We start from the raw sequence: 18518 nt of genomic DNA, 5'->3' as shown, positions 1-18518 counted from the left end.
CTGGTTCTTGTGTTCATGAACATGGCCACGCCCCCTTCCCTGTGAGTTTGCCTGGCAAAAGAACAGTTGACTGCAGGCAGGGAATTGAGTCCACATATGTGGAGCCCACCCCATGGGCTTATTGCCTTTGCTACTGGCAGCAACACCATATCCAAGCTGGCTAGAAAAAATAACACTTAAACTTACACAGTGTGGCTTGGATCCTGTACAACTATCGGAACTGGATCATTGCAGAGCAACAGCCTTGGTCTATCAACGGCTCAATGACATTGAAATGCAAACAGATTTCCCCTTGTTACCGGTGTTATATAAACCATTAAAATCTTGGACAGGTATCTCGGCTGCCCCTTACCTGTCCAATATAACATCTACGAAATGCCGCTGGGCCTTTTCCAGGGCCCGTTTTGATGCTTTTCCATCAGCCAATCTAATGGGCAGATTTCAAAAAATCCCACGACATAGGAGACTATGTGTTGCAACTCAGGGGAAGTGGACTTTGTATTACATATTTTATTGCATTGTGAACTCCATAAAGGGGAAAGGGAGGCTTTAATTCATCCAGTGTTTATCCAGTACAGAAATTTAACTAGAGTTAATTCCGATTCAGTTCTTGTGAGAATTTTGCTGGAAGACCGAGTTTCTCTTATATCTCAGCAGGTAGCTAAATTTTGTATGCTGGCATATAGTAAGAGAAGAGTCATGTTGGGACCAAGAGCCGGACCACATGAGGTGACCGTGGTAATGCTACAAGCTGATGATATTCTTTGTGTGGATTCTGTATCGTGGATTTCTGTACAAATTCGATTTTTCTTTTGTTTATTGTTCTTCCTTTTTCTTGTTCTTCTCTATTCTTTTTTGCTGGCCTAATGGCCGTAATAAAACTGACTGAAACACATGTGTGGAGCTCCCTGGTGTATGTTAACTCTCGGGCCTGTTGTTCGTGTCCCTGCTCTCCTTGTGGGCGAAGGGGCTGGCTGCTGCTTTCTCCCTGTCTCCTGGTGCTCTGCATGTGGGCAGGAGCTGCACGACATGAGGAGGCTGTGGCTGCATCCATGGGCAGCAGTTGACTGTATACGTGTGTGCCACTCATAACGGCATCCGTGGCACACCACACTGCAGGGCGGCCCTGGACTCTGATGCAGTTGCTATGCTGTCCGTCGCTTGCTGTGGAGGTCTATCACAGATTTCCACTCTGAGATATTTTTGGAGATGACGTGCCAACCAGCATTGGGGCCACACTATTGCCAGCACGCCGCTTGCACTGGTTAGACTGGGGTCGTTTGGCATTTTAAATTGTGTACTTACATCAAATGGTACATTTACATATTCACTAAATTATAAATGATGCATTTTTGTTATTAGAAGAAGAGTTATATCCCCCTTTCTCTCCTGTAGGAGACTCAAAGGGGCTTACAATCTCCTTGCCCTTCCCCCCTCACAACAAACACCCTGTGAGGTGGGTGGGGCTGAGAGAGCTCCGAAAATCTGTGACTAGCCCAAGGTCACCCAGCTGGCGTGTGTGGGAGTGCACAGGCTAATCTGAATTCCCCAGATAAGCCTCCACAGCTCAGGCGGCAGAGAGGGGAATCAAACCTGGTTCCTCCAGATTAGATACACGAGCTCTTAACCTCCTACGCCACTGCTGCGCCTCCTACACTACTGCTATTAAAGCAGTAAAATATGTTTAGGCATGGCTAGGAAGTAATATATTTTCTACACTATTACAGGTTCTCCCCACTCCCACCCTTCAGTGTTTTCCCAGGGTATCAATATTTCCAAAAGCTGTATATGTCTCCATAGGACCTCTTCCTACTTGTGGTTTTTGAGGAACGAGGCAAGACAAATGCAAAGAATTGTGCAGAAAAACATACATAAGGGCATAGCGTTGGCTGTGATATCTTGATATCGTGCACTCTTGATAATGCAAGTCACCGAGTTTCTCCTCCTTACATTCTGACAATCTAATGCCAGAGCAGGAATGCATTATTTTGCTAACGATAAAAACCAGAACATGAGTCACCCCATTACTCTGTAATTCAGCAAAATGTCCATTTTGTGTTTGAGGTGTTAAAATGTGCTCTTAGCAGAAAAAGATGCATATGAATATGGTTTTTTAATGTTCATTTCCCTGGTATCCCAGCCTTTCCTCCAGCTGAAAGAAATGTGCCTGTGGTCCCCCTGCCCATAAGTGTAACTGCCTTTTGCATGTGAGGTTTCCCACATTCAAGTACTGGCAATTTGACCAAAGCAAAGAACTGTGGAGTAAACGTGTGTGTGTGTGTGTGTGTGTACATGTATCTTTGTTTTCCAACTGCTGGCAAAATGAAATGAAAAAAAAGCGCCGGTGCCTGGGAAGGCTGTGCTGATACCAGCTCCTCCCTGTGAGGCTTGGCATGTGGGCACAGGCCAGAATATTACTGCAAAGGAAAGGATGAGTCTCTTGGCCACTTGATGGCAGCACAGAGTAAGGAAAAAGGTTTTCATCAAGAGTTGGGGAATGCAGGTAGCGCTGGCACAACTGGCCAGAAGGACGTCTTGACTGTGTTCATTTGGTTTGTCCTGATGACAGATATTCAGGGTTTGCAACTGCCAGTCTAAAGGCTGCTTCTTCTTGGTTTAGAGACCTTGTATAGGGAAGTAGCCATAAAATTCTGCTTATTTTGGTAACGCAGGACAGGTCAAGCTTAACTCCCTCCCTCTTCAATCATTAAACATTTTACACTGAAATTCTACGCAGAGTTACTCTACTGTAAACCTACTGAAATAAATGGTTAGTCTGATATGAGGTTGCATAGAATGGTCCTGCTTTCCACTCCCCTGGAACCCAGATGCTCTCTGCATCCTTCTCTCATACAAGAAGGATTGTAAAGAGATGGGGGGACTTTTTAAAGAGAGGGACTGACCAATAGCACTTCTTGCATCCTGTAAGGCTCAGCTACAGAACTCCCCCTTCTCCAAAATTTCCATCTGGCACAGATTCAGGTCAAAAAAGTTTTATTTGCAAAGAAAATACGGGCAATTTATGTAAACTTACATCTCCATTTATATACACTATGTATATTTTATATACAGATCATGTTGTGAACGAAGATAGCATCAGGGCACCACTATCTTTCTCACACAAAGTAAGAAGGTCTGCTGGACCTCTGCCTACAAGCCTTCTGTCACTCAGGAGCTCGCTTCAAACAATATAAGACAATAACAGCCAGAAACTGTCTAAAGCAGGAAGCCATGTTGAAAAGCTTGTGGAAGTATTCAAAACTGAAAACAAATGATGCGCACTCTGGCAGGCAGAACATCTAGCCCCATGTTTCTACCAGAAAGCTGAAGTGAAGTTCAGTCTGTAAATGTCAGTGCAACTTTCAATTTTAGTAGACTTGTATAGTCTTAGAAGAGTCTTCTAGAAGGATCTATCAATGCTTCTTAAAGCATGACAGATACACAAAACAGCCCTCAATCCTTCCTGCTTATGTTTCTGCATGCTCACTATATTAAAAAAACCCAATAAAAACTTCTGATTTTTATTTGTTGGTTTCACAATTTGTTGGTTTCACAACCATCAAGTAAACTGTGATTGTCCACACCTGGCATTGGAGAACTTCTGTTCTTGACTGTTCAACAGAGAGAAGACCCATTGTGGAGTAAATACCTCTGTTTCCCTCTTTTCTCCAGAAACACATACAGGGGTGGTTGGAAGAGCCAACAGATACTGGACCAGGTTGCTAGAGCTGTCCAGAAGAGGAGGCAATGTTCCTCAAGACAGTCATTATCTGGGACAGGCCTCAGCTTGTGATGTTGCTTCCGCCTACATGACTCATAGATGAGAAAACAACTCTTACCAACTACTTCAAACTGTTTCTTATCCATGCACAAAGCTTCCCCACCACGAGTTCATTTAAAAAATACTGCCCGTCAGCAAGGTGAGCTTTACCATCCCCCAACGGTCTCACCTGAGTGTCCACCATGAGGATGCTGCTCACTGGTCCCTGAGGGCACAAGATCCACTCTGCCAGAAAGGCCCTTAAGTGTGCATGCTCCATAAAACCTACACATTATTCATGCTCCCCGCCTCTAAACACCTCTTACAGACATCTGCTTATTTAGCTCAGCTGACCTGTATCTTCTTAACAATGCTGCAAACTGAAAAAAGAGATCAGTGTCTCCATCCCAACAGATGACTTGTACACAGGCCCTGCTCTCCAGCTTCTCCAGCACAATCTGGGCAGCTCCTATCAGCTTTCCAACAGCAATTATTTTCTGGGAAAGAAGTACATTTCCACAGATGAGTGCACAATTAAAGGTCACGCAGGGCTGTATGTGATTCGCCAACTGAGAACAAGTGACAGTTGAGGGCTATTCGAACAGCATGACGATTCAGCCTCCATCAGCGCTGCGCACCCCCTAAGTCTAAAGATGGCAAAATAGTATTTGAAATGCTACATTTAGAACGGGCCTCTCTTGAAAAGGGACCTCCGGCGCCCAGGAAGGCAGGGGAAAGCACCGCGAAGCCTCGAACCAAAACATTTCCCTCTGGCAGCAGGCTTCTGCTCCCAGTGAAGCCTTTTTTTACCGGTTGCCCCAAAGCAACTCTACTCCGGCTCCTCCTCAGGCCTACTGGCAGGGCTTTCCTCCAGGCGAGCGCTCTGAGGATGGCAGGGCCAGTCACCAAAAGATCGGTTCGCGGGGCAGAATATAGTTGCTTCTGCAATTTTAGCTCGCTCTGGCTAGAACAGCTTTCCAAAGGAAAAGCAGGACGTGGGAGGGTCCCCAGCGACACCTCAGCATCTACGGCTGCACAATGACGGAGGCGTTTGGACCGTCCCTCAGCATTGCCACCCAACACTCACTTGGGGAACATCAAGCTTACCAGAGAGCATTTTCGTGGTGGTTGCTGCTCCTGTGACACTCATTCTACCTGCCCACTTGGTCTGCTTATAGCTACTGCCAAGAGAGCGACCGCCGAGGAAAGGTTTGATTCCCCATTGGGATCACACAGCCCCACAACATAACTTGTTCCACTTAGTGGAGAAAGACAGACCCCCAAAGTCCCTTGCTTTCCTGCGTGGGCACAAGGTAGCTGCATGACGCCTGCCGTCTCCTGCCACAGACACTTTCAACGGCGCAATGTCCAAGCAGGAAACCGTTGTCCTCGTGTGGGGACTAGAAAACAAGTTGTCAGTGCTGTGGTATGTGAAATGCAAGAGAAAGGTCACCGAGGCTTCCCCCCTCCTCCTCCTCCCCCCCCCCCAGGGCTCTCCCACCTGCCTTTGCTCTCCCTGCATTTACATTAAGGAATAAACAGGTCCACCCTCTTTGTTGCTGACTGGGATTCTTTGGAATGGGCGGCAGTGGCGGCGGCAGTGTGCAGTTCTGGGAGCCTCCTCCTTCATTGTGTGCCACATTCCTTTAGGACACTGGTGCATCTCCCAGCCGAATGGCTCCAAAGAAGGTTGTGTGCTTGCTCATGTTGATGGAGATGTCCGCGTGGACCATTTTCACTGCAATCTTCTGCCTGGCTCTGAGGAGGCAGACCCCTGCGGTGTAACAGGTGTTGAAGTTGGTCTTCCCTGTCTCAATGCTGCGAGTGCACTGCAGGAAGGGCTGCTCATCCACCACCACCTCGTAGCTGGCAAAATCTGTGAAGTTGATGTAATAGACCTAGTAGGCAGAAAAATGGTGGCATCAGGAGAAGGCGAGCGCAAGTCTGCTTATCACGGACCCAAACAAATGCTGAGACTCCCGTTCTAATGAACAGAGGAGCGAAAAGCTCCAACCCAGAAGGCAGAAGGGCCTTTGCATTCCGCTGAATGGTCTGATAGCCGAGAACTGCTCAAATGAATGAACATCTCTGGAAACTCAAATACTGCTGGCAGACTTCCACTTGTTAATAAAAATGTCTCACAGACCAGTGATTTGGGCAAGTTCCTATTGACAGGAAATAATTTGACACAACGAGGAATGCCAGGCCTGTTCTCTAGCTCCTCGCCTACTGCAGGGGGAATGTCTTTTCTGAAACCAAATGGTCCTTCTGTATTGAATCCTGCTCAACTGTTTTAAAGCTGAAGCAAAAATCTGTGCAGCATGACAGACATCAGCTGATTTTTTTGGCCGGGGGGGGGGGGAGACCATGTGACAATACAACCCTCATCAATAGTTGGAACATACCAAAGAGTCGGCAGAGTCTGGGCTAAGAGGTGACAAAATATAGTCACTACAATTATAAGCAGCTTAGTGGCAAAAATGGAAGTGGTACGCTATACCCACAGAGTCCACTTTCTTTGGATCTATGATCAAGGATCCACAGTACATCAACTGGGGTTTTGTACTGGGGTGTGTATCTGTGTGTGCTCAACCCAAACCCTTTCTCTGTATCTCTCCCCAATCCCTGCAACTCTAAAACATGAAATGTTCATTTAACACATACGCTTTTCTTGTCTTTGTTTCTCTGAAGCCATTTTGCGGTTTCCAAAAGACTTTGCATTTTGCATACAGGAAAAGGAGTTAGGCCTAAGACCGTACTCACTTCTACCTGACTATAGACGAAGTAGGTGCCGTCCACCAGTACCTCCAGCTCCCCACTGCGGGCATGTAGCTTAAATACTCTGGGGTTCATGGTGATGCGAGACCAGTCATTCAGCACTCCACCTGAAAGATCTCAGTATGAGAAAATGGCAGTCACTCAGTACCCATTAGAATGGAAAATGCAATAGCAGCACAAATATAGGTTTTATTTATAAATATATCTAATTCTCAATGTAGCCCTATCTGTGGATGCTTAAAATCTGGAGACTGCAGCCACAGATAAACAAGACTGATCTTTCTCCAAACGTGAGAAAAGTTCTAGCTTTGTAGGAAAAAATGAAATTAAAAAAAAAAAGAAAGGTGAGGGTAACTCCCTTCAGATGTTAGAAGCAGCTCCTATTGCTTTAAGAAACCACTAGCCTCAGTGGCTGTTTCTAGGCAATCCGATGTGATTTTGGCAAGTGCCAGTCACACCATCTAGTAATGAAGGAGTTAATGTTGTGCATATGCTTTATGCGTTCCCTCCTATTCCCCTTCTGCCGAAGCTCCTGAGGCGGCCGTTTCAGGAACGATCTCTAATGATTCTAATAGCCCCATACTGGCCACGGAGGCTGTGGTTCTCCACGATCCTAGAACTTGCAGTAGGAGAACCAATTCCCCTCCCATCCAGACCAGATCTCCTCACACAGGGCCCAGTGTGGCACCGGACCCGGACAGGTTATTGAGAGGGCAAGGTTAGAGAAAAAAGGTTATTCAACTCAGGTTGTATAAACCATTCTAGGTTCTAGGCGCAGGTCCACCACTAGAATATCTGATTATACATGGAAGGTCTTTGCGCTGTGGGCCAACAGGAGGAAGATAGACCCAGAAAAACCGGGACTGGTTCACATTTTAGACTTCCTTCAGGAAGGGGTAGCGGATGGGCTTAGAGCTTCAATGCTCCGCAGACAATTAGCAGGTTTATCCACTGTTGGCCCAAAGTCCAGGGATACGTATTTCGGTGCACCCGGACATCCTGAGATTATTAAAGGGGGTCTCCCAAACACAAGCTCTCAAAGTCCACAGGTTCCCCTCTTGGAACCTTCACACCATATTATTGGCATTGACTAGATCCCCTTTTGAGCCAATACGGTCAATACATCTCCGTTGGTTGAGAATAAAACCCCTTTTCCTAGTGGCTTTAATGTCAACCAGCAGAGCCTCAGAACTTAGGTCACTCAACATTTCCCCCGCATGCTGCATGATCCACCCGGATAGGGGCACCTTCCGACCAGATCCATCCTTCCGACCCAAAGCCAGCTCCACCTTCCATTTAGGACAGGAGATAGTGCTTCCGGTTTTCTATCCAAAACCAGCTAATGACAGAGAAAGACTAGGGCACAAATTAGACGTTTCTATTGCGTACAGAAGCTATCAAGACATCCAATAGCTTGTTCATTAATGTGACTCATCCGAGTTTGGGTGGCCAAATGTCAGGTGCGGCAATAAGCAACGCTACTCACACCTGTATTGCAAAGGCTTATGCTTCTACCAAACTATCAGTTCCCACCGGAATTACGGCTCATTCTGTCCGATGGGCTGCTACTAATGCAGCAATCAGACAACAAATTCCGGTTGAGGAAAATTGCAGAGCGGCCATTGGTCCTCCTCATCGACCTTCGTAAAACATTATAGGTTAGATTCTTGGTCCACAGTTCAGACTGCCTTCGGCACCAAGATTCTGGACCTGGTCAAGGAAAACTGAGAATTCCCACCTGGGGAGCAGGGACACTGCGTTGTAGGTCCCATCAGAGACTTCCTACGTCTACTGGAGAATCGGCTATTGGTCACTTACCGTGAAGAGCCTTTCTCCAGATAGACTTAGGAAGTCTCGACCCTCCCTTGGAGCAGTTTTCCAGCCAGGACAGAAAATTCTCTAGTTCTGTATTCCCTTACAGTTTAGTGAGTTTAGATCAGTTGTTTAAGATTGTTTTTCTTGAGTGTTGTTTGTTCAGACTACGTGGTCAGTTTGCAACTGGGGACTTAATTCTGTCAAGGGGTCAACGGGAAGCAATCATTTTAAAAGATCCTGCCTCCTGGTAGCAGAGCACAGGGAATACCCAAAGTTCCATCAGAGACTTCCTACGTGTATCTGGAGAAAGGCTCTTCACAGTAAGGGACCAATAGCCGAATTCCCAAGGAAAGAAGGGGAGAGCTTGATCCAACGACAGAAGCAGGAATACTGGTTGGCTTCAGCCAGTGTTCACGGGGCTATTGTGTTTTGAATCCTGTGACCTTTGATATGGACGTGCTGAACGATGTTTATGTGGACAAAAGGGATGTTATGAAGGTCTCTGACCCAGCGTCTGCAGTGCAAAAACCCAGTCAAGAGCCTAAGGAAATAACCTCCTCAGAAAGGACCAGAGAGCCGCCTGCTGCACCCAGAGCTCAATCAGAGAATAGCCGGTCAGAAGAGGCGACAGAGCGGGCCAGTCCAGAGGGAGAAGAGCCTCCAACCACAGTAAGAAAGTCACAGAGGGCCAACAGGGGACTTGATGGAAACTGCATGTTTCTTATGCCAAAGAAACATCGTGACCACGTTCTTTATGGAATCAGGCAAATTGCAACTGCAACTCAAGGTTGTCCTACCTTGCAAGCGCAGTGGAAGTGTACTGAGCCCACAAGCCATGGAGAAATTATGCAGTTACCTACATCTAAGACAAATGAATGGACAGCTTTCCAAAACACTGTTAAGCATCGTAGCTTTGAAAGAGATATACGTAGAGTATCTGAATATTAAGACTGTTTCTCACAATGGAAAACTGACTATGCTGTTCAAGAAACATGGGTTTCAACAGGAACAAGCTGAGCCATGCTTGTTCTCCAGGATGAAAGATGGACAATATCAATATGTGTTTGCCTCTATAAATGAGCTGCTATTATGTTGTTAGAATAAAGAAGAAGCATAAGAAGTCACCAATGTGTTGAATCTATACTGTTCACCCTAGTATAGAATGGGGATATCAAGAAAGGGCGGATCATACTCAAGCGCTGTCTTCCTGAAGAGATGATAACTGTCATCTTTACCAAGCCACTGACCAAGATAAAACTTTGAATATCTTCGTGAAAGTTTATGTTTGCATGAAAATTGTGTAACTGTCACTTGAGAAGGGGTTTGATGTGATTTTGGCAAGTTCCAGTCACATAATCCAGTAATGAAGGAGTTAATGTTGTGCATGCTAATTAGTTATTGAGGTCAGAGGTCAGTGATCAGGTAACTGACCTCTATTGGTCAATTAGGCCCGGCATGAGATACATGTGGGTCTGCATGGAGACAATAGGTATATAATCTTTGTTATTCTCTGCACACGCTCTCTAGCAGTTTGTTAGCCATGTGATAGTCAAGCTGCAGGTAGCTGAAGGAGCTAGCTACGTAGAAAGATATTTTGTGTTTTATATCTAAGTTACCCTTTCCTTCGTTTATAGTAAGTAAACTCTACTTTTCAGTAAGCAACTGTCTCTTTATTGCACAAACTGTACTCTATAAGGAGTGTGATATAATTATCACAACCACTAAGATTTACAACACAATGCCAATGCTACTGCAGCCAGCAAGTTTTGATTTTTGTCTTTAAGTAGCAGGGGTCGGGTTCTTTCCGAGAGAGCTTTGGCCTTTGTGGACCGACTCCTTGAGGCCAGGCCCAGCAGTAACCACCAAGTGACTTCTAAGTAGTCCTCTGCTTGTCCTCTCTCTCTCTCTCTCTCTCTCTCTCTCTCTCTCTCTCTGGCACACAGCAAGTAAGATCCAGAAATGTTCCATTCTCTCCTCACTGAAGCCTCAAATAACTAAACAGATATTTCTATGGTTTTTGATGTCCCTTTGAATCTCTCACCTTTTTGGTACTTATCTCTGTTTTCGTTATCAATATTTTATAAAAGATTGTTCTTGGTGGACTGTGAAAGGAAAAAAGATTTCTCGTATGATACAATATAGTAAGTAACTTTAGAAAATTATTGAGTGGACAGGAGGGTGGTGTTCAAAGAGAAAACATCATAATCATTGCGTATTTTAATATATCAGTCTAATAGCTATTCTGATATATTGTTCTAATGCGGTGGTGGCGAACCTATGGCACTCCAGATGTTGATGGACTACAATTCCCATCAGCCCCTGCCAGCATGGCCAATTGATGGGAATTGTAATCCATCAACATCTGGAGTGCCATAGGTTCACCACTACGGTTCTAATGTATTATTCTAAGAAACAACTGAACATGGAAATACATGTAGGAGAGGAGGAGTTTGGATTTATACCCCTCCTTTCTCTCCTGTAAAGAGTATCAAAGCAGTTTACAAACTCCTTCCCCTCTTCTCCCCACAACAGACACCTTGTGAGGTAGGTGGACCTGAGAGAGTTCTGAGAGAATGGTAACTAGCCCAAAGTCACCCAGCAGGCTTTGTGTGCAGTAGTGGGTAAACAAACAAATCCAGTTCATCAGATAAGACTCCACCACTCATGTGGAGGAGTGGAGAATCAAACCTGGTTCTTTAGATCAAAGTCCACTCCTCCAGTAGTGAACAAGATAAAATAAAGAAAAGATGGGAACAATACACTTGTCAGGAAGGATCTTCTGGACATCAAAAGAGCCCTGTGTACTGTTAAGTTGATGGATCTCTTGTTTCTCCTCTACTTTCAGTTTCCAACATTTTTGTCTTGCTTTCCTGTGCTTTTGATGTGGGAGTGAAAAGGGGGGAGGGGGGAACTTTGGGGATAAAGGTCTGTACCCAAAGTCAGTTCTTTAGAACTGGCTTATTTACCAATGTCTGTCAATAAAGACTTCTGATTTGAAAATTGGGAGTTCTATATTGATCTGCAGATCTGCGGCTTGACAACACTAAAGAACTACACAGAAGAGATGAAAGGAGGACAGATTCCTTTCAAGATGAATTTTTTTGAAGAAGACTCTTCTGTTTTAGAAATTAAAGTGAAAGCTGCACTCAAAGCAACTGGGTGATAAACAAATCATCAGGAGCAGATCAATTGAGCTACTTGAAGCCATAGGAGCCGAGTCCACCAGAATATGCTAACAAATATGGAAAACAAAATGACTCATAGACTAGAAAAATTCAATGTACATTCCAATACTGAAAAAAAGAGATGTCAAAGATTTCATCAGCTATTGAATCATTGCATTGATTTCCTGAACAAGTAAAATGATGCTCAAAGAGAACAAAGATAGATACCATATATGAATGAGAAATGGGAAATATTCAAACTGAATTTAGGAAAAGGAACTGGAGATATTGTAAATTTATATTGATTTACTTGAGCATTCAAGAGAATTTCAGAAGAAAATCAGCTTCGTAGATTACAGCAAAGCATCTGACTGTGTGGATCAGGAAAAACTATGGTCAACTTTAAAAGAAATGGGTGTGCTGTAGCATCTGGCTGTTTTGATGGACAACTTTACCAAGAGGCTACTGGACAGCCTATGGAGTTCAGTACTATGGAGAAATAGAATGGTTTCTAATTGGCAAAGATACCAGGTATTTTATTTCCCTAACTGTTCAATCTATATGCAGAACGTATAAGAAAAGCTGGATTCGATTTAAATGTAGGTGGATTAAAGTGGAGTGAAAACTGCTGGAATTTGAAATGTACAGATGATACCACTTTACTGGCAGAAAATACTGAAGATTTGAAACGACTAGCCTGAAGGCGCCCGAGCCAGAAAGCTGTGATGGGTCTGGTGGGCTGGGGAAAGCATGCAATATAGAAAGGTGGGGGGTGTAGCAGAACACAGAAAAAACAAAACAAAAAAACCAACCTTCTATACCCTGGCTACAAACAACAATAATGCCAAAACCTACTACACCCTAACTACAAACTATAGTAACGCCAGACAACACTACAATCAGAACGGCACTGTTCTGTTCTGATCGTAGTGCTGGTTGGTGTAAGTGTAGTTTACTGGCAGGATACAAGTAACTGATGGGAGGGAGGGTGGAAGGAAGTTGGTTTGGATTTATATTCCCCCCTTGCTCTCCTGTAAGGACATGATATGTCCCCTGAAAGTCCTTGTAGGTCCCCCACTTGTGATATATAGGGATGTAACTTACAGACATTGACACATTTGACAGTTCAGAACTATACTTTAATTTGTATTTACATCCTGCTTTTCTCCCTAATCAGGGTCCAAAGGAGTTTATCCCCACACATTCTCCACCTTTTCTTTATCCTCACAACAACCACCATGTGCAGTTTTCTAGGCTGAGAGACTGTGACAGTTCTGTGGTCACCTAGTAAGCTTCTATAGCAGAGTAGGGATTCAAACCCAGCTGTCCTGGCCCCAAGTCTGACACTCTAACCACTATGTTGTGCCAGCTAACGAATGAAAGAGGCCACCAATGCTAATTGTTTGAGATTCTTACCATTCTTTACTTGGATTGCTGATCCTTGTCCTTGAAGATGAACTACAGCTGGCTGCAAATCAGAATACAGCTGATTAAAATTAAGCAGATGCTACAATACTGCTGCATGAGACTACAATGACTGTTTCTTAATACAGAGGCCCCATTACTCTGTCCACATGATATTAACAGTGAAGACCTATATTCTGACACATGTTTTGGAACTGCTTAAGAGTTGAGGAAGATGAATCCTCAAGTGTCTGAGAAACAAGATGTGACAAAACCTGCCAAATAATTTCTTAAAATGTATTTCAATACAGCCGTCATTAGCAATGCTGGCCATTTAAGCAGAATAAGTAAACAAAGTCACATGTCAAAAAAGCTACCTTCAGCTCAAAGCACGTTTGGCGAAAGCAGCCTTCTCAATAAAAAAGAAGAAATGGATTCTGTTGTGTCATGGTTCATCTACATCAGGGGTCTGCAACCCACGGCTCTGAAGCCACATGCGGCTCTTTCAGCCTTATACTGTGGCTCTGCGTGGCCTGGAGGTCAGAGGGTAGAGTGGGCGTGTCCCTCCAGAGCAGCGCTGGAAGGAAAGGTGAGTGGAGGGGCCGAACCGGAGGCAGCTCCGTGCGTGAGGGTGCTGCTTTTCACGTCCCCTCCACGCACCTCTCCTTCCAGTGCTGCTCTGGAGGGCTGGAAGGATACGCCCACGCTGCCCTCAGACTCCTGGAGGTTGGAGGGTAGCGTGGGTGTGTCCCTCCAGAGCAGCCGCCATCCCCCCTCTGCCCCACAGAGCAGGTGGTTGCCTGCTCCGTCAGGCAGAGGGGGTTTCCCTGCCCAGTGCCTCCGTCTCCCAGTGCTGGAAGGAAAGGTGAGTGGAGGGGCCGAACCAGAGGTCCGTGTGGAGCTGCCTCTCCGGCTCAGTAGATCTTCAGGGTCGTGGAAAACGTGCCCAAATGGCTCTTTGGGTGGTAAAGGTTGCCGACCCCTGATCTACATGTTCTCAAATGAGCTAGAAAACTAACCTGTGCATCTCTATGTCCTCCTTTATCCACGGCACCTGCAAGATAAAATATGTACAGTAAAGCCACACTCGACAAGCCTTTTTCTCAGTAGCACTAGAATAACCAAGCCTGGTGTCGGATTCCTTGAGCACGCATCATGTATCTGGAATGGGATAAGAGAAGCACCATTGGTTGACCATTTTCTGTGTGAAAACCGTCCTCCAGAGTCCAGACTCTCTACATTTTGGCATCTTGGCTGTGATCAGTGACATGGACCCTCATACAAAGATACAACAGTGACTGCAACACCTTGAGAGTTATTTTATTTTGAGATTGTCTTTACATCCCACAAGATTATCTTTACATCCCACCAGGATTGTCTTTATATTCCACCACCAGGGGTCTGCAACCGGCTCTCCAGATGTTCATGGACTACAATTCCCATCAGTCAATTGGCCATGCTGGCAGGGGCTGATGGGATTTGTAGTCCATGACCATCTGGAGAGCCGCAGGTTGCAGACCCCTGCACCAGACTCTATCAGTCTCTGGACTTTTCTTGCTACTTGTAGCATTAAGTAACTGCACCTGCTGATAAGACTGTGTTCCCTATTTAAGAGTGGGGGATGCTCAATTACCAAGGACAACCTGGGCCACTGGTTTGAGAATAGCTTTGTAGTTCGACGTCCAGTTTGGCAATTATACTAATTCAGCTAAAAAAGTAACAGATTTACTTTTCCTTGGTCAATATTTCTTGATCAGTTTTTTTGTAACTTACAGAAGCTATACTTGAAACCATTATGTTATGGGACTTTCTACAAGAATATTCATCTGACATGTAAGTGTTCTTCAATAGAGTAATTTATAGTTTGTAAATAATTTCACAATAGTATATCATTCTACTTATCCACTCCACAGAACCACAAGCCTTTGAAGTCCGTAATCAAGGTTGGATTTTATCCGGAAGACCAACTAGCTCCGTGGTTTTCTGTTATTATCACTCCATTGTACTCTATTGTATAGCACAGAGTGTGTATTTTTCCATTCCTCATAATTTTTGCCACTGAAAGCACAGTGGTGCATATTGTTTGAGTTTCATAACTATGAATATTTAGTCGTAACATGGAGTTCCTGGATGTTGTGATTGATGTATTACAGGTGAGCCTCTATTAATTGCAGATTCTTTGTGTTGCTACAGAAGTGTGACAGGTAGTTCCCTTTGTCTAGAAACTGTGACTGAATCAGCTTCCTCCCACTCCTTGGCTGAGAACATTAAACCAAGTCAAGTACCACAGTCATCAGTGTCCTTTGAACATGAGTACTTGTACATTTATTATTTTTACTTTCTTAATAAAATTGTTAAACCTTTACAAGGTTCTCTTGTGGATTTCTTGCAGAGACTGATCTCTATTAAAGTTGGCAACTATGATCTCGAGTGTACCCTGCCTCTCATTAAAGCAAGGTGTGCCCTTGCTAAAACCTGACTGTAAAAGGGACAGACCCCAGCATTTTCGGTAACAGGTTGTAGGAACTGCAAGCTGATTCACAGCACAACATTATTGTATAAAATTTTAGGAATAGTGGATCTTTTCTGAGTGCTTGAAGTTTACTCATCTTATGAGCTGATGTGATAGTTCAAGCTGCAAGAAGCTTTAATGCAAGATGCTAGCAGCTGGAAGGGTTTGGACATGGTCACTCTGAAATACAAAAACAGACTCCGGTGGGGAACTAGGTGGTACGTATTAAACAGAACCTTAAGGAAAGACCCTTTGAGAAAATGGAATATGGAAAGACAATTGGACATCCACATATGTTTGAAAGAAGGTTGTTTAAAGGGTAGGGTAGCAAAAAATCGAGGTCTGGCAACACTCCTATTGGCTTATGTGTTTTAGGGTTGCCCAGGACACAAATCTTTTCCATTTAGTGGAAGAAATTTTTTTAGTAGAGGGTTTGATAACATCTGCAAAACTGGGCCTGGAGCTTATCAATTCAGCACGAACCTATTCTGGAAATATGTTGTGGTGTTTCTCATTGCGCAGCGCTCTGCCAGGGGAGATCCACGCCCTCCGTTCTGCAGCTTTTGCAAACTGAAACTCCTCTGGTCTGTTATCCCCAGGGTCACTGTTGCCAGTTTGATGCCACTGACTCATAGTGCTGAATACTGTAGTACTGTAATAAGTGTTGGTTTTCAATGTTAATAGTGATGTGATATTTACTGTGCTGTAATTCCTCCTTAGCATTTGAAGGATCGCATAGAAATCTAATAAATGAATAAATGCTCTAAAACACCGATATGGAGAGTTTTCCTCTCTGACTTCTTTTACATGATGATTTAAACAATAGGCAACCCAACCTCTAAGTGATGCATCCATATGAATAACCACGTATACAGTAGAAAGGCCAAAAGGGACCAGGTTTTCACTGACAATCCACAAATAACTGTAATAAGTAAGGTCCCTGTGTGTGTACAAAGTGCTGTCAAGTTGGAGCTGACTTACAGCGACTCAGTAAAGTTTTCAAGAGAAGAGACTAACAGAGGTGTTTTGCCATAGCCTTCTTAGTTCAGCAACCATGATATTTCTTTGGTGGTCTAACCAAGGCTGACCTTGCTTAACTACTGAGATCTGACAAGAGCAGGCCATCCTGGGCCATCCAGATGAGGGCTGAAGGTCCCTGCATACACTGAATTTCATTCTCTGATTCAGGCTGTGGGTGTTGAACCCCAATCCTGGATAGGTCTTACGTATCTTGCAAATTCAAACCTTGCAGATAAGGCTGAAAACAACACACCCTTTGAATGTTGTGGTACATTTGAAGGAGGCAGTGGAACTCAGGCATAAAATACCCTGTGACCTTGAGTTTCTAAGTAAAACTTCCTTGACATTCAATCCAGGATTGCCTCTATGAATGAGATGTATAGGATGAGGATTTGTCTAAGGTTACCTGCGATTCCAGTCTTTGAATTGTTCAAAAAATGAACTCTGTATGGGTTTTCAAGTTCTTTTCTGACTCGACCACCCAATCATCTGGATATGGGAACATGTAACAGCCTATCAACTGGAGGTGAACAACTGCAACAAAGACTGTTATTGAGCTGATTTGTGGTGTTATGCTTGCTTATGTTTTTATTGAACTACTGTATAGAGGCTTAATTTTAAAAGGTTTTAATGATTAAATGTTTCACTGTTCATCATCTTGGCAACCCTATTTGGGTGAAAAGGCAACACAGAATTGTTTTAAACAAACAACTCGTATTAAAACTCTCAGTGTGGTAGTCATGCCAAAGGACAACTGTATATTGTGTAAGATGTATCTGTCTAGAACAGGGGTCTGCAACCTGCGGCTCTCCAGATGTTCATGGTCTAGAAACAGTAGAAACTCTTCTGACCAATCCAGTGCAAAGGTGAGCCATGGCATTCGCCAGATTCAACGTTTTGCCTCCAGCTTTTCTCTCTGGGGGATTTAACAAACTGGACAAAGACCAAAGGCCACGTGCCTGCAAATCGGGACAAATTGAATCTTTAGTCCACTCCCTTCTTCACTGCTCAAGAACTGAAGGAGTCAAGAGAAAAGTATGCAATCCATATTCCATTGCTTACCACTATTTCTGCTGATTCAGTTGTAATCTCATGTCTTTTGAGTAATCCTGACCCAATGAATATCTTGCAAATTTCCATCTTGAAATAATTAAGTGTAAATGATATATTTTAACGCTTTTTATGCTTATCAACTGTAAATTGTATTTTATCCTCTTTTTATACTGTTTTAAATGTATGTCAATAAAGGCTCATTCATGCATTCATTAGAAACTCTCAGTAATATGACTTTATCAGTACATGGAAGTATGCATCTCTGACATCTAATCTACAGATGTTTTATGTTTTAATGTTTGCCATCTTGACTGGGTGGAAAGGCAGAATAAAACTGTACTGAATATTAAATAATAAAATCAGGAATTTTGAGTTAACAGGGGAATTACGTATGTAACAAAAATCACTCAAAAACTTTCAACAACAAACCTGTCTAATTGAACCCTAACAAGATGGAAGTAATAGTGGTTGGGAAGTCCTGCGGAACATTATGCTCCCACCATGGATGAGGTCCAGATGACACTCACTGACTTAGTTAAGGGCCCAGGAGTTACACTCAATCCAGCATTGTTCAGAAGCTCCCTTTAGCCACAAAAGCCGCTCCTATCTTGACTTGGCTGATCTGGCCATGTGGATTTATGCTATGGTTACTCTGAGGCTAGACTAATGTACTGCTTTCAATTCATGTTGGTCATGCTCACTCAAGACTCCTTCAAACCCCAACAAAAACCAGATATATCATACAGACAGATACTCATCAAGGGCACTTTTGAACGCAAACTTGGGAGGAAGCCCAGCTTTGTGGCTATGCCAGGGGTAGGGAACCTGCAGCTCTCCAGATGTTCAGGAACTACAATTCCCATCAGCCCCTACCAGCATGGCCAATTGGCCATGCTGACAGAGGCTGATGGGAATTGTAGTTCCTGAACATCTGGAGAGCTGCAGGTTCCCTACCCCTGGGCTATGCTGTGGCTCCAAAGACAGACCAAGAGTTATTTGCAGAACTTTTTTT

At 44.1% G+C, this 18518-nt stretch overlaps 1 protein-coding gene across 4 annotated transcripts in view; it reads right to left on the bottom strand.

Moving 5' to 3' along the window:
- Positions 1-2977: 2977 nt before the first annotated feature.
- The window catches only part of EDA (ectodysplasin A), a 155914-nt gene continuing 140373 nt past the window's right edge, over positions 2978-18518 (bottom strand). Inside the window, exons 5-8 of one of the 4 annotated variants that reach the window (XM_048482756.1) lie at positions 13941-13975; positions 12934-12985; positions 6530-6654; positions 2978-5658 (exon numbers count right to left, since the gene is read on the bottom strand). In XM_048482756.1, the coding sequence (XP_048338713.1) occupies positions 5407-5658; positions 6530-6654; positions 12934-12985; positions 13941-13975 (464 nt within the window). In that variant the 3' untranslated portion in view covers positions 2978-5406. Of the gene's footprint in view, positions 5659-6523; positions 6655-12933; positions 12986-13940; positions 13976-18518 lie in introns of all 4 variants that reach the window. The other 3 variants (XM_048482758.1, XM_048482759.1, XM_048482755.1) reach the window with 3 other exon arrangements.

This window comes from Sphaerodactylus townsendi, unplaced genomic scaffold, assembly GCF_021028975.2.
Source record: "Sphaerodactylus townsendi isolate TG3544 unplaced genomic scaffold, MPM_Stown_v2.3 scaffold_21, whole genome shotgun sequence".
NCBI lineage: Eukaryota > Metazoa > Chordata > Lepidosauria > Squamata > Sphaerodactylidae > Sphaerodactylus > Sphaerodactylus townsendi.
The sequence above is the reverse complement of the archived record's forward strand: the minus strand, read 5'-3'. Positions and strand labels throughout refer to the sequence as shown.